Consider the following 16,035-nt stretch of genomic DNA (forward strand, 5'->3'; position numbering starts at 1 on the left):
ATATGAGGTAGAGTTATTTCCTCATGAGCTTCGTCCTTCTAAAGACTATCTTCTAAAGAAGGTACATACCTTGGTAATGATGTCTTTGAACTGCCCTTCTTTCCATGCATCAGTAGGATGATTCATCATGGTAATTATGGCATTATCATATTCTTCGTATTTGTCATACAAAAACACCAATTCTGCCCAAAGATGGGCTTGTTCTGCAGCTCTTAGCACCTGCACAAGGAAGATTTAATTGCTTTAGATATGGGTCTCTAATTCTAGTTAATAGGAAAAAAAAAATTTTTTTTTAATGAAAACTGAAGTATTGTTTTAGCTATAGAGTTGCCTTACAATGAAAGGTTAGTTACCTTAGGAATATTCACTCTGGACCAGAACAGCTCCAGGTGCTCCCTCATTTTCTGTGGCTTAAACTTAGAATACAGAATAGCTAATTCGGTGAACATCCCCATGTGAGCTCGCTCAAGTCCCAGTGCTGCTTCCAACATGGTTATCAGCTCTTCAAAATACCCACGATCCTAAATAATAGAAAAAATGCAATTAAAGATGAGAATATCCGTGGCAAAAGATCTCAGTTAACATAAAAGACTTCAATGCATTACCTGATAGTAGTTGATAAGTTCCTCCAACTCGTCTGCATGTACTACAATATGAAGCCCACACATCTGAGCGAGACGGAACTCCTTCCCATCTACACAGGCAAAGCAGACCTACAATTTTAAAAATTTCAGTTATGTGAACTCAAGTGTAATATGGCTGGTTAATTCAATTAATCAGTTTAAAGAATATTCCTAAATAGCATCTTAATTCATCAATCAAACTGTCATTTAGATTACCTCTTTCCATGTTCGGGTACTGTTGGCTTTCCTAGCTCCATCAACAGCTGCCTGATATTCACCCAGGTGAACCAGGGTGGATGCCAAGCGTCCAAAATTGGAAACATTATTGTACAACAACTTAGCAGCATCATACATTTTTTCATCATAACAACGGTCACCAACCTGAAAAAAACACAAACCATTTTCAGCAAGCCGAAACTCAGTCTCCTTTCAAAGTTAGGACTCAATTTAATATGAAGAAACAACATTTTTCCAGTAAGGTTTTTCCTTAGTAACTTTCAGTTGTCATGTGTTGATCCTAATAAGCTAGTAAAGTTACCCAACTATTTTTACACTCCTTAAAAAAAAAAATTTGAATGAGAAACTCACTTGCTGGATATGAGCATTATTTGGCCCATTGATGAACTCTTCCAACTCTGCTAGGCGGTTTGTTTTAGCCAGCGCAAAGATCAATTCTGTCTCCACATAGGACTCACGAGCCTTCTTGCGGGCCATCTGCAAGTACTTTACCAGCTCTTCCCAGTTTCCTAGGTACAGAAAAACAAATGAATAAATCCAAACACTACGATATCAACATCTATCTTCTCGCTGAAGTACATGAGAACTGCTATTAATTTCCTTTTCAAAGAAACAGTATAGAGAGTAACAAATGTAAACTGTGAAAGGTATCAAAATAGTGAAACTTCTATTAATGTCTCTGTATTACTACTGACCAAATGAAGAGCTGAATTCCTCTTCTCCTTAAAGTTATCAGATTAGAACTAGATCAGAATTTAATATCTGCACTAAGGAGGAGGGCAAACCACCAGTCTCTATTTCCAACACAATGCAGAACGGATGTAAAACTTAGTGCTTAGCTTAGGCACACTTTCTGGCAAACACATAAAGGTGAGAAGTCGTACCACTAGTATTGGCGGCCTGAACAACTTCCATGTATGATGAAGGATCATCTGCTTTGATATAAGAATCAATGGCTTCTTTCACCATTCCTTTCTGCAACTGAGCTTTTGCGAGCTGACTCCAGACTGCCGGTTCATTGCAACGTTCAGCAAACTCATATGCCCGATCCAAGTTTCCAATATGTTCGATCAAGACCTAGGCAACCAATTCTTCATCAGTTATAGAACAATGAATCTTACCATTTAGCAATTACATTTAAACAGTTAGGATTTTATTGCTCTTCTATTATCACAGTAATAAATTATGCCCTTTCTCCGAGGACAATGCATACAGTGAACCAAGAGAAGGCGTTACACAGGAAATCAGCTCGGGTAATGTCAAGGTTTACCTGCACTGCTGAGGTATTGACATCAAATTTCCGGAAAATGGCAAATGCTTCTTCAAAGAGCTCATTGCTGATGGCGATGTTGGCAATATCTGGGGCATCATAATTATCCAGGCGGTTAATGTACTCCATAACACGTGTACGGTCAGCCTTGATTGCAGTGAGGATGAGGAGGTTTTGCAGGTTCCTTTAAGAAAGAAAGATTTGAATGCAATATTTGAAAGGCTCATTAGTCATAACGAATAAACACTGTAGCTATTAAGTATTTCGTCTCAGGAGACAGGGTCACAAGAGGGTATTAGAAGAATGAGAATTAAGATAACATTCTCTTAACATTTGTCTCTTTGTTCCTTTCCCAAACTGACAGGCCATAATTAAAGACTGACTATAAAGAGCCAGGAAACCCCTCTCATAGCATACCTGTGTTCACTGAATACAGAGTTATCAAGGACTATTTTCTCCAGCAGTTCAATGAGTTCATTAGGAAGGTCTGCAGTCATAAAGGCCTTGACAGTTACTGACACTTCCTCGGGGTCCTGAGTTTCAGACAAGGCTGTCTGTACAACCTGCAGAGGATATACAAAGAATAAGTACTGAGAGTTCCGGTGGTTTTGATGATATTATCTAATAAGAATAAGCTGGCCTCTCAGTAGAAAATGAAAGGTCGAGAAGAAGGAATCAGATAATTTACCACCCAAAGATCTTTCTACGTAAGTCCACATATATCCGTAATGTGTACTTCCAAATTTTTTTTTTTTTGGGGGGGGGGGGGTGGGGATGGGTAGAGGAATCACCCTACTTGTATAATTTCTATCTTTTCCCTGATTAAAAATTATTCCTAATAACCACTCCTCATTATCAATTTAATGGTCACATAAAGTTCAACCATATACATGTGGCATTATATACTCAGTAATTCTTCTGTTTATGGCTATTTGCATGACTCCCAGATGCAGCAATGAATATTTGCTCTAGGAAGCTTTGTATCAATTTGGGAATTTTCCTTAGAAATGCTTCCTAGAAGAGGAATGAAAAATTAATATTCTTCAATTTACTCTCTTCCATATTCATACTTCTATTATTAATTTAAGAACCATTATTAACAACCTTCAATTTTTAAGGTTTTAAAAAATGTTTTCAATTATTTATAGCTATAAACTCGCATCTTCTTTGCTTACTATTGAGGCTTAACATTTATCTACTAGATCATTCACCAGTCTTTATCCTTTGCTGATTTACCCTTGTCTTGAATGTTTCCAATCAATTTGGTTACTTCTCAGGTATCTCTAACAGTAATTCTTACTGATTTTATTAAATGTTTAATTTACTGTTATCCTTTTAGCTATGATGAGTTGAGGGAGTCTTATGTAATGAAATTCTCTCCTTGGGGATGTATTTTCTTGGAGAAGATACACTTCATTTTCGTTAACATTTATATATATATATATATTTTAGTATAATCTTTATTTTCTTCTATTTTTTACTGCCATCTCTCACAGTTAAATATGATCCATTTGAGTATATCTGGTATATGATGAGGGAAAAGGTTTTATTTATAGTTAAAAAGATGAATGCATTTGCAAATTTTACCTGATCAATGAGGGGTCTCCTGTAAGGATTGCTTTCCAGCAGCACACTACCCCACAATTCTGGGTCCTTCCGCCGTACCAGATAGCGAGACAGACTTTTGAAGAGGGAATTCTCATTGCAGACCTAAATGAGAAATTAAAGATTAATTTCAAGGTAAACAATAAAAGCTTTCTACAGACTGACTGTAATTTTAAAAGGTTATATCCTATCATTATACCCTATTTAGTGTTTCATACCAAAAAAAAAAAATCCATTACTTCTACATGTAATCTTTAGTAACTTACAACCATATTTTTCTTATTAAAATTCAAACAACAGAAAAAAGTTATTAATTTTTGAAGGCTTTTAAAAAGCACCCTGATGGTGGATCTGTATTTGGACTTTTATATTTTACTCTACTGGCCTGTGTATTCATGCACCAGGATGCAATTTTTCATTACAGAGGTTTTATAATGTGCTTTAACATCTGGTAAGGCTAGTCCACCTTCAGAGCTTTCTTTCAGTGTTCATTTTCCCATGTGTATATGCATACATATGTTCATACGTATATGAATTTGTATGTTCACAGATGCATTCTTTCCCAACTCAAAGATCCTAGAAGGAAATACACCCTAGAATCTAGATCTGGGTTTCTAATGGCACTCCCCACTGAACAAAATCAAAGTCCTTCAAAAAAATGGATGATCCATGGCAGGGGAGGGTATAAAATGAGCTTGTATAACTTGCTGGACCAGGAAACAAGATGTGCTCAAGAGCAATGAGATCATGACACAAAGCCATGAGAGGCAGGCTCATGGGATTTCTATCAGCCAAAATGGGGATAATTTGAAAATCAAAACCATGCGTCATTAACCCACAGAACTCGTAAGTCCATGAAAATATGCAAGCTGACTGATAAATGCGGAGAAAGTGATGAAGCTGGAAAATTGTCATTTTGCAACCAACACATTAAGAATAGCTTAGTAAGAATTAACAGTCAAAATTGGGGGCGGGGACACACACAAATAGGATACTCACATGGTCTTAACTGTCTCCTCACAGACTAACACCTGCAAGGGGAACACACACACACACACACACACAAACATACACACACACACACACAGTAGGATACTCACAGACTAATTAACACCTGCAAGGGGAACACACACACACACACACAAACATACACGAACACACACACACACACACAATAGGATACTCACAGACTAATTAACACCTGCAAGGGGAACACACACACACACACACACACACACACACACACACACACACAGTAGGATACTTGCATGGTCTTAATACCTGCAAGGGGAAACACATCTATAAGGGGAAATTTATTTCTATAATGGAGAAGCTGACAACTTGATAAAAAGTGACCCTCAAATTGAAGGACTAAGGACATCAGATGCTTTTGCATGTTACAGAATAAGAAAAACATCACTTAAGTAATGCATTTTGGATGGAAACATACAATCTAAATCTAATCAGGAGGAACAATAAGAGAAATTCAAAGCAAGGAACATTCTATTTTTTCAAGAGATTTTTCACTAATAAGAAATATGCAGAATAGGTGAATCCAGAGAGACAGAAGGCAGTTTGGAGGTTGTCAGGGGCTGGAAGGAGGCGGGGAATGTGGAACAATTGCTTAGTGAGTACTGGATTTCCTCGTGTGGTGATGAAAACTTGGAACAAGAACTCTGAACAAGAGAGATATAGTGATGACACAACACTGTAAATGTACTGCCACTGAATTATTCACTTTCAAATGGCTAATGTTATGTGAATTTTACCTTCAATAAAAAAAGAGAAAAAGACTATTTTTACAATTATGTCTGTCAATAAAAGACAAAGAAAGGCTGAAGAATTGTTTCAGGTTAAAAGAGACATGAAAGATATGACACGTACAAGCAGTATGTAATCCTAGACTAAAGGGAAAATTTTCTTTTAAAAGACATTCTCAGGTCAATTGACAAAATCAGAATGAAATAGGTTTTTAACAGTATTCTACTGGTGTCAGATTGACTGAGGTTGCTATCCATAATGTGCTCATGAAAGAGAATACCCTTATTCCTAGGAAATACACACTGAAGGCTTTTAAGGCCATGAGGTGTGCAACTTATTCTCATAAGGTTAAAAGTTCAGATGTGCCTATACATATACACGTATATGTAAAAAATATATACATGTGTGTGTACATATGAGTGTATGAGAACATGTGTGATAAAACCGGGGGCATAAATGTCAATGGGTAAATATAAATGTAATCAACTACTTTGGCCAGTTTAAGTTCATAATTATCAGCAAAGTTTTTTTAAAAAAAGCATGCATCTTCCAAAAATGCTCCATATTACCTAAAACCACTCTGAAACTCTCAAAATTCACTAGTGTAACATTATATAACAGGTTTTAAAAATGCTGTCTTCTCTATATGTCAGCCGGCAGTACTCACATTGATAAGCTCCAGATCACACTGGCCACGCTCGTAAGCAACACAGGCCAGATGCGGATCTCTCTTCTCACAATACTTTCCAACAACACGACTGTCATAGTAAGGATTTTCCCGAAGAAACCGCTCTGGATTGTTATTACTGTCTATGTAGATTTTGGCTAATGCATTATGAGTAGCAGGCTCTTCACAGCCCTCATGAATTCTGGCCTCCAGCCAAGGCAGAAGCAGTTTCAATCTAGTAAGAAAATAAAACAGGAAAAGAAACACACAAAAAACCCACATATACACATACTATATTATAAATAGCACACTCTTGACATGCTATGTAAGTACTTTATGGTCTATAAAGTGCTTTCCCATATCCTATTTTGAATTCTCAACACTTCTATCAGAAACTGAGAAATTAAGACTCAGAGATGGTTAAAGGATTTGTCCAATGTCACATAGAAGATATATAAGACTGTCTTTCATACTCTCCTGGACCTATCTGCTACGTTATCTAGATAGGATAGAGAGAGAAGAGACTACAGATTCACAGATTATTCTTTTTTATATGGGGCAAATGGCTGGACTTCTGAGTAATGTTATTTAGGAGTAGGACAGAGATGTGGTATGAGAAAACAAGCCAGATTATCTGAGGTTCCTTTTAATTTTACCACAATTAACATGTGACATTTCATACAGCAAAAAGAAGCAGTACCGTAAACACATACTGGGAACAAAATCTGGTAACTTTAGAAGCTCTAGGTTTAACATTCTAGCAGTCATAAAATCATAAGTTATAGCTTATTTCCCAATGGTTCAGATGACCAACACTCTTACCGTGGTTTAAATAACACGTTAAATAGTTACAAGAAATCCACGGAAAGAGGCACCTGGTAGGCTATAGTCCATGGTGTCACATAAGAGTTGGATATGACTTAGCAACTATACAACAATAATCACTTTAAATCAGTCTCAAGCTTTAAAAAAATAAAAATCAGTATATATTCTACATCTCCATTGTCCTTAAGTGCAGAATTTTTCAAACATTTTCTGAAACATTTAGCTTGAAACATTTAGATATAAATTCTGTGATTACCATTAGTAGAACACTTGTACCAACTCAGGTTAAAATTAAACCCTATTCTTGAGATGGTTTCACTGCTAGAGGAACTTCCTACTTAACCTCATTACTTCTCACTAACCTCATTTACTACATCAGCACTTTGTGAACACACAATGTCCTGGCTAAAAAAAGACTTCATGATATAAGTATTAGAAGCACTCATAGTATGTTCTCTTCTATTGGAAATTCCTAACTTATATCAAGGTTCAACTTAAAAACAAGTTTAACTCAGGGAATACACAGGGAATGCTTTTCTCTTGTCATACTTGATAATTTACCAGACAGGAATTAGTTCCTAGGTATCATACCTAAAAGGAGGCTTTTTAGATAGTTTACATTAAAAACACACAGCTATGTGGTTTGACTTAACATAATTATAAACATGCAAAAAGAAGGTGAATGCTCATTACTAGAGAAATGCATATCAAAACCATGGTGAGACATCCTCTCACATTGGTCAGAATGACTGCCATCAATAAGTCTACAACAATTAATGCTGGAGAGGGTGTGGAGAAAAGGGAATGCTCTTACACTGTTGGTAGGAATGCAAACTGGTACAGCCACTATGCAGAACAGTGTGGAGATTCCTTAAAAAACTGGAAACAGAACTGCCATATGACCCAGCCATCCCACTGCTGGGCATACACATCAAGGAAACCAGATGTGAAAGAGACACATGTACTCCAATATTCATTGCAGCACTGTTTACCATAGCTAGGACATGGAAGCAACCTAGATGTCCATGGGCAGACAAACGGATAAGGAAGTTGTGGTACATATGTACAATGGAATATTACTCAGCTCTAAAAAAGAATTCATTTGAGTCAGTTCAAAGGAGGTAGATGAAACTGGAGCCTATCATACCGAGTGAAGTAAGTCAGAAAGAGAAATACCAATACAGTATATTAACTCATATATATGGAATTTAGAAAGACGGTAAAGATGCTATATGCAAGGCAGCAAAAGAGACACAAGATGTAAAGAACAGACTTTTGGACTATGTGGGAGAAGGCAAGGGTGGGATGATTTGAGAGAACAGCACTGAAGCATGTACATTACCGTATGTAAAATAGGTGACCAGGGCAAGTTCAATGCATGAAGCAGGGCACTCAAAGCTGGTGCTCTGGGACAAGCCAGAGGGATGCGGTGGGGAGGGAACTGGGAGCGGGGTTCAGGAAGGGGAGACACATGTGCACCCATGGGTGATTCATGTCGACGTATGGCAAAAACCACCACAATATTATAAAGAAATTATCTTCCAATTAAAATTAATTAATCAAAAAAAGGTGAATGACTAGATTAACAGATATTCTACATGACAGCCGTATACAGCAAGTTACAGCTAGCTTATCACTTCTCAATTAGGTATCTCTAGGGAATTAAGATCCATGAGTACTGAGTAGTTTTAGGCAACTGACAGCTTACACTTCTATTTAATACCATGCTAGGAGAGACTAGTAATTTATCCTACTTGTCAAGATTAAAACAGTACTACACCTGTTTCTTTTTTCAACCTCAGCAACAAGCTCATCAGTAGAGAATTGACCTCTTACAACAAGAATCAAGTTTTTAATGACATCTTCAGAGCAATCAACATCAAGTAATCCCCCAATAACCACAGGCAGTCGACTTGGATTCACCTATGGTTTAAAAAAAAGGAAGAATGTCATTATGTTACTAAGAAACAAAACTGAAAAGAGTTCTTAAAAAAAAAAAAAAGGCAAAAAGCAAGAAAAACGCATTATCCTCTTCAACCTGTTTTAAAAGTCAGTAATAAACGGATTCTAAATTTGAAACTAGACAAAGGAATTTAGTAGGAAGTCTGCCTTGGTTACTCCTAAGGAGAAATAAGTCCAAAGAAGTGAAAGGAACAGAATGACTGGAAATATTATCTGGTAACAAGGCCTCCATCATAGCAAACTGCCCTTCTATTTCTGGAGTTAGAATGCAAAGTTTCTAATACCTTTATTCAAGATGGTTTTAATACTGTGCTTTGGAGGCTATGGCCTCTACATGGATACCTCAGGGACTATCAGATAAGTAAGGCATAGGCCACTCAACTTTTCAACTACTGCAGTTCTGTTCTGTTTTACATACTTGGAATGCATGTAAAATTTTAATCCAAGAAAGGATTCTGCTGGGAAAAAAAAAAACGGAAAGCCACTGTAGCACACCACTCTTATTGCGCACAGGGTTTCAAAAGGATGAAGATGTCCAGCGTGAGAAGTAAAATTTGTAAGATTATATTTTCAAGTTATCTAAGTTTTACTTACCTTCTGTACATATATTTCTATATACTTCTGAAGATTATTTCTATATAAATAGAGCACCAAATCATGGACAAAGTCAAATCGGTCGCACACAATGATAAGTGGTAACTGATCTGTTAGCTTCGCTTCCTGGAGGGAAAAAAAAAGAAACCTTAATTTTCTTCTTCTGTGAGGTTATCAGTGTAAAATGAGAATCGGTTCCACACTTGTGGGAAAGGTTCACATAAACTTGGTTCTTCTTTTAAAGAAAGAAATGTCCCAATAGTTGGAGAGCGTCCAACTCAGTTTCCATGAATTTTTATGAAGTAATATCCAGAGTCATAGCAAAATACCAGGTCCTTCCCACATACACCCTTTACAACAAAAGAGTAACAAGATTTATAAGTCTCCAGCGGCACTCAAGATATAAAATCATCACACCGGGACTTTCATTAATAGCAACAACTGAATTTGTAGTTGCTTTATGAGCTAGACTCACATTGTCAAAATTAGGCATATATGGCTCACATTTGTTTCAAACTGATGACTTTCTAGAACACCCCTCCCCATTCAAATCTATATGGCCAGCTTCTAATACTGTTATAATAAATCCTACAAGGAGCAGAATGATAGTGACGGCCATGAATTTAAATACACCACATGTTGCTATTAAAAACAAAAAAGGTTTACAAAATAAAAAGCATTTAAATCATCTTTAAACTGCGAACTGCTTTTACCATTACAAATACCAAGCTATAATCCTACTTACAGACTGACACAGATGTTACAGACAGGTAGGTAACACCTGTACTGGGCATTTACCTGATACATGTCCTGTTACATTCCATAGACATAAGGTACAGCACAAAAAACAACAGTTTCCATCAGGAATTCATTTACACACAGTGAAACATTTCTCAATAAATGATTCCTCTATGACAGTCTACTAAAGGAGAACTAAGCAGGACAGGACTTTCCTCAATGACAGCCACTAAGAACATTATTTGCAAGGTAAGAATAAAATTCCTAAGTCTAGCATGTATAAGCCACCCAATTATAAATAATTTGAAGATTGGTCTATGAAGTGTTCAGGGAACACTAAACCTTGGAGTTGTAAGAAATCCTGTAAAATAGTAATAAAAAAATCAAAATGGCTGTAATCTGAAGTGGAAGTCCAGCTGCAGATTTTTTACACCAAGGAAAGTCCTTTAGCACCATTGGAAACTCTGTACTAACAGCGGCTACAATCATTTCTAAAAAGTGTTTGATCTACCTATGCAGAAGATTTTTTAATAGGGCAGGTTTCTCCTACAAAACAAACATCAACACACTTAATCTTTATCTTGTTTACTACATATATAAAGTATTACTGTATTTTACCACTTAGGGATAAAACATACTTGGCAAGTAATCCAAGATTACTTAGGTATTCTAGTCTCATGCATGAGTGTTTAAGATTTCTACTGTGAAAGATAACTTATTTGTATTGGCAAAGAAAATTTAAATTTGAAAAAAGTAGAAAAATTGGGATACATTCTCAATTGCCTAAATTTGCATATGACTTCATATATAAAATAATTATGCTATTAACATTTTAAAATTTTACTTAAAGGTTACTCCTTAGATACTATGATTAGAGACATTAGGATCAAAATGGCAACTATATAAACAAATTCAGGTTTTCTTAAATACAAACTTTGGAGATATATCAGGGGACAAAGTAAGCATTCCCCAAAGAGACTTACATTCTGGTGGGAAGAGACAATGTTAAGTGTTATAAAGAAAAAGAGAACAAGATAAGAGGGTAGTGAGGATAGACAGGTTTTATTTTAGATAGGAGGAGGGTAATCTGAGACATCCTTCCTTGTGACATTTGGTTAGAAATCTCTAAGAAGGTACAGAAGCAGGTCAGGAAGGTCTGTGAGGAAAATGGGAAAGGGCAAGCAAAGGCTCTGGGACAGGAGAGGCTTTGGGGAGTTACAGGAATAACAAGCAGGCCAGTGAGGTTGAAACAAAACCAGGAAAAAAAAAGATGGAAAATAAGATCAAAAGTAGCAAGAGGCATGGGTCTGAAGAACAGTTTTATGTTTTCTATGCAAGATTAGAGTTCCACAAGTTTAGGGCACGAGTCAACGCTAATGACAGAACTTCATCCTGCTTACAGGCTACTTTAAAGCAGAGTTCTTATTCTATCACTCTTTGCTCTCCTCGTGCCTAGTATATAACTGGCCCTTGTCTAATATTCAAGATTAGATTCAGAGAAGTGTTTTTATTATCACAGTTTACATACACCACCAGTCAATTATAATACAACTAGTACCTCCAAAATGAAGTTGAATACCAGTGATGATAAGATGCAGCATGTAGCTACAAACGGCAGATCAGGAAGGAAAGTGAGTAAATGGTCCAGTATGTTCATTCTCATTGGGCTGAATAGCCAACAGTGGCATCTTAGCACTGAGCTCCCATCTCCAATTATTAAATAAGAGATTAGGTTTTTCCTCTAACTTGGGCGGGAATTAAAATTCCTTCAAGTCAGGAATAACTTAAAATCAGAAAGACACAAAACTTGCCTGCTAGCAAGGTTGATAATAGCTTATTTTCAAGGCCACCAACACAGCTTATTAAGCACGGTTATCACTTGAACACCTATGGCATCAGGTCCCTCACAAACACAGCTTGTGGCTGGGGAAACCGAGGCTGCAACACGTTAGTTAATTTGCCTGAGGTAAGAGCTAGGCCTTTACTGAAGGAATAAACAGCTCATTATAGAAAGAAAAGGAATTTGAACCAGGTCTGACTGGTTCAAAAGCCCATAATTCACACCCACTCTCCTCTATTAGATTTGCACACAATTCACAAGCATGGAGGGGGGATTCCTCATCTAATTAGATCTCGAGGGGTAAGCAAGGTAAGACAGCCACATCCTAGTTTCAAGAGTTTTTTTTGAACGTTAAGATCATAATTAGGTGAAAATAGTTAACTTAGTCCTGCTTTACATATATATGATAACTCAAATATTACAACTCAATGCTAAAGAAATTACAATTGAAGCATAAAAGCTGAGAGCTTAAGAAAAACAAAATCACTAAGATCTGGTAGCGTTTTTCCAAAAAGGATACAGTATTGATACTCAAAGGAGGAACTGACTTGTATTATAGGTACACTAGGTCAAGCACACGGAGTATCAAATCTTTCTCATTTGGATGTTTTTTTCTGACCCCAGAAGTCTTGGGTTCACACATACCATTCTAGCCAGGATCTTCAGAATATTCACGATGGCCCAGACATTATACTTTTGGGGGAATGTTTATCTTTTAATCTAAAATATAAGGCAACTTCAGCATTTTACATCATTACCCTAAAACTCCTAAGGGTTTAAGCTCTTTAATCTAGATTATCTAAAAATGATCACTGTAGGAGTAAGAAAAGGCTATTTTTTCCTACTAACTTACACAATGAATATTTTGGTTTTAGTTTCAATCTAAAATTCTTCCAAAAGAAAAAATACTTAAGAACTTCATATACAATCTTTGAAATCATTTAACATTTTTAATATAAGTGTAAAGTTGATGTTTTTGAACTGCGGTGTTGGAGAAGGCTCTTGAGAGTCCCTTGGACTGAAAGGAGGTCAAACCAGTCCATCCTGAAGGAAATCAGTCCTGAATATTTATCGGAAGGATTGATGCTGAAGCTGAAGTTCCAATACTCTGGCCACCTGATGCGAAGAGCTGACTCACTGGAAAAGACCCTGATGCTAGGAAAGACTGAAGGCAGGAGAAGGAACAACAGGATGAGATGGTTGGATGGCATCACCAACTCGATGGACATGAGTTTGAGCAAGCTCTGGGAGTTGGTAATGCACAGGGAAGGTGTGCTGCAGTCCACAGAGTCACAAAGAGTCAGACATGACTGAGCAACTGAACTGAACTAAAAGTGTATAAATACATATTGGGGGGATCTGAATGTTCTGTAATTTCCTAATTTTTATAAATGACTGCCAACGTTAAAGTCTTATTTTCCCCACAAAGTAATTAGTAAGTATGACAAAGCTAAACATTAAATAAAATAAACTGCCCTTAGGTGTGCCTTAAAGACCTACGAATCTTTAAACTATTACTCTTCACTCCAACACAGGCAGTTCTACTTTTCCATAACCAAATTTGTGTGTCACAAAGCTGTAGTTTTTCTGTTTGACTGTGCCTTCAGTTTATAAATTACGCATGATTAATATTTAATTTCTAGAATTGGGCTAATTGATGACAGAGAAAAACCTATTTCCTTTACACAGTGGAATCCTTGGCATACACAGGCCTCTTAAAAGAATACTGAGGGCAAGCTGAACTTAATATTCAAAAAGTGCCTAAATGATATTCTAAAATAACACTGAGTGTCTACAATCACTTAACAAAAATTTTCTTCTAAAATTAAAGTGAAATAAAGGAAATTCCTTAAAGATAGTGATTTTTTTTCTCTTTACTTAAACAGATGGTCATTCTTAAATATTACTTACCAATTTCCTTCCTTATTTCAAAGGAAACCACAGAGTATGAAATTTAGAAGAAATCATTCAGTATACAATTTTGAGATTCTAAGAATTTCACTTTTAGGGGAAAAAAAAATTAAACTATGAGCAAACCCTTGCAGGACTGCTGATCTTCAAGCCAACCAGAAAATGTGCTACTCAAAACCACTTACCTTGAGAAAATTCTTGACTCGCTCAGGATCATAGCAGTTGCTTTCTCTGCAGATTCTTTCTACTTCTTTGATCTGCCCAGTCTTGCAAGCTGCCTGAATATATTTAAAGTGCACATCTGGGTCTTGACTAAAGTTAACAATGGATCCCAGAAAATAAAAAAGACCTTAAAGAAAGAAATAATTGAAATTAAGCACAGGTGTACCTTTGAGAGCAACTGACCTGAAAAAATACTTAAGCAATTAAAAAACATTATGTCAATTATACCAAACTTCTAAAAAACAAGCAAACAAAACACTGTTATACTGCACACTCCACTCCCAAATAAAAACTAGTTGCTCAAAAAACTCAATATTAAATAATCCACTAATCAGTTCAATAAATGGATTTATACTTTAATCCCTACAGAACATTCAATGCTTTCTACTAATGGTAGTTGAGAAACAGGAGACAGCTACTTAATATCAAAACTAATTATCACAACATATTCCAGATGAGAAATTCTGAATGAAGTCCACTACACAGGTGCTTTTATATGCAGTTAATAGAAAACACAAAAAAGTAGCTTAAAAAGAATTTAATGCAGTGCTGACCAATAGGATTTTCTGCAGTGATGCAAATACTCTATTAAGATCAGCACTAACTTAGCAGCCACGAACCAGATGTGGCATCTGAGCACCTGAAATGCTACTGTGACTAAAGAACTAAAGTTTTGATTGCATTCAATTTTAATACTTTTATTTACACAGCTATATGCGGCTGGGGGCTACGTACTGAATGAAGAGTATAAACGTAGCACACAGTTAACATAAGAACTGAAAAAATTAAGAAAATTATGTAGAAATCTCTTATTACTTCTGTCTAGAGTAGTCCAATAAAAAGAGGGAGGAAAAGTTAAGCAGAGACCAGATGTTTAGCTAAGGAATCTAAAAGCCACTGACAGTGATCACATTAGCACTCAGTACAACAGTGGTTCTCAACTGTGGACGAAATGGTTTTCTTCCCAGGAGACATTTTCAGTGGTCACAACTGGTGGAGCAGATGCTTCTGGCATTTACTGAACTGAAGCCAGCAATGCTGCCAAATATCCTACAGGCATACAACAACATACCCTCCAACTCAACAAATCATCCAGCCCAAAATGTCTATAGCACTGAGACTGAGAAAACCTGCTACACGGACAAGTCACAAAATTTCCTCGGCTAGAATCCTTTGCCATTACAAAAGTCAGACAATATAAACATGATCATTATATACCCGATCATTAGTATTTTCATCTTGTTCAAATATGACAAAGCTACTACCTATATTTGTATGTTAAGATTCTGCGTTTAACTGACCTATAATATATCCATGCAGACAGTCTATTCACCTCATGTCCCTAGAACCTGATACAGATGATGCCTGACTATATTTATTGACAATAAAACTTAAAATATTCCATCAAAATAAGCTTGGAGAAAGAATTTCCAATGGCCTATGACCATTAATAACCTATGATGTATACCCCTCTTGCCTATCTTAAGTCATTTAAAATGATTCGAACTTTTAATTACCTTCAAAACTCTTGAAAGATTCAAAAAGTTCAATCAGAGACTGAGTGGACAGTTGTTCATGATACTTGGAAGCCACCTGTACACAGATCTGTAGATTCTGACGAATATTGGCAGACAGCATGGCCCTGAGGCATTCTAGGGAGTCTTCTACTGATAAGGACCCAAAGTAATTCACTAACCACTAGAGGACAAAATAAATAAGTGAAATAATATTAAATCCAATGGATCATTTGGTTACACAAACACATTTTTAGTATACCAAT

General features: G+C 36.4%; 1 protein-coding gene across 2 annotated transcripts in view; it reads right to left on the reverse strand.

Annotated features, from left to right (window-relative positions):
* CLTC (clathrin heavy chain) overlaps positions 1-16,035 on the reverse strand; it is a 65,239-nt gene that overhangs the window by 9,951 nt on the left and 39,253 nt on the right. For both annotated transcript variants that reach the window (XM_086360564.1, XM_086360562.1), the window contains exons 13-26: positions 15,773-15,953; positions 14,219-14,382; positions 9,545-9,670; positions 8,769-8,911; positions 6,164-6,398; positions 3,718-3,840; positions 2,548-2,693; positions 2,131-2,314; positions 1,745-1,937; positions 1,212-1,369; positions 840-1,004; positions 606-713; positions 354-521; positions 70-219 (exon numbers count right to left, since the gene is read on the reverse strand). In XM_086360564.1, the coding sequence (XP_086216690.1) occupies positions 70-219; positions 354-521; positions 606-713; positions 840-1,004; positions 1,212-1,369; positions 1,745-1,937; positions 2,131-2,314; positions 2,548-2,693; positions 3,718-3,840; positions 6,164-6,398; positions 8,769-8,911; positions 9,545-9,670; positions 14,219-14,382; positions 15,773-15,953 (2,244 nt within the window). The remainder of the gene's footprint in view (positions 1-69; positions 220-353; positions 522-605; positions 714-839; positions 1,005-1,211; positions 1,370-1,744; positions 1,938-2,130; positions 2,315-2,547; positions 2,694-3,717; positions 3,841-6,163; positions 6,399-8,768; positions 8,912-9,544; positions 9,671-14,218; positions 14,383-15,772; positions 15,954-16,035) is intronic.

The sequence above is a fragment of the Bos grunniens genome, chromosome 19, assembly GCF_055505025.1.
Source record: "Bos grunniens cultivar Pamir isolate PY7600 chromosome 19, Bosgru_T2T1.0, whole genome shotgun sequence".
Lineage (NCBI taxonomy): Eukaryota > Metazoa > Chordata > Mammalia > Artiodactyla > Bovidae > Bos > Bos grunniens.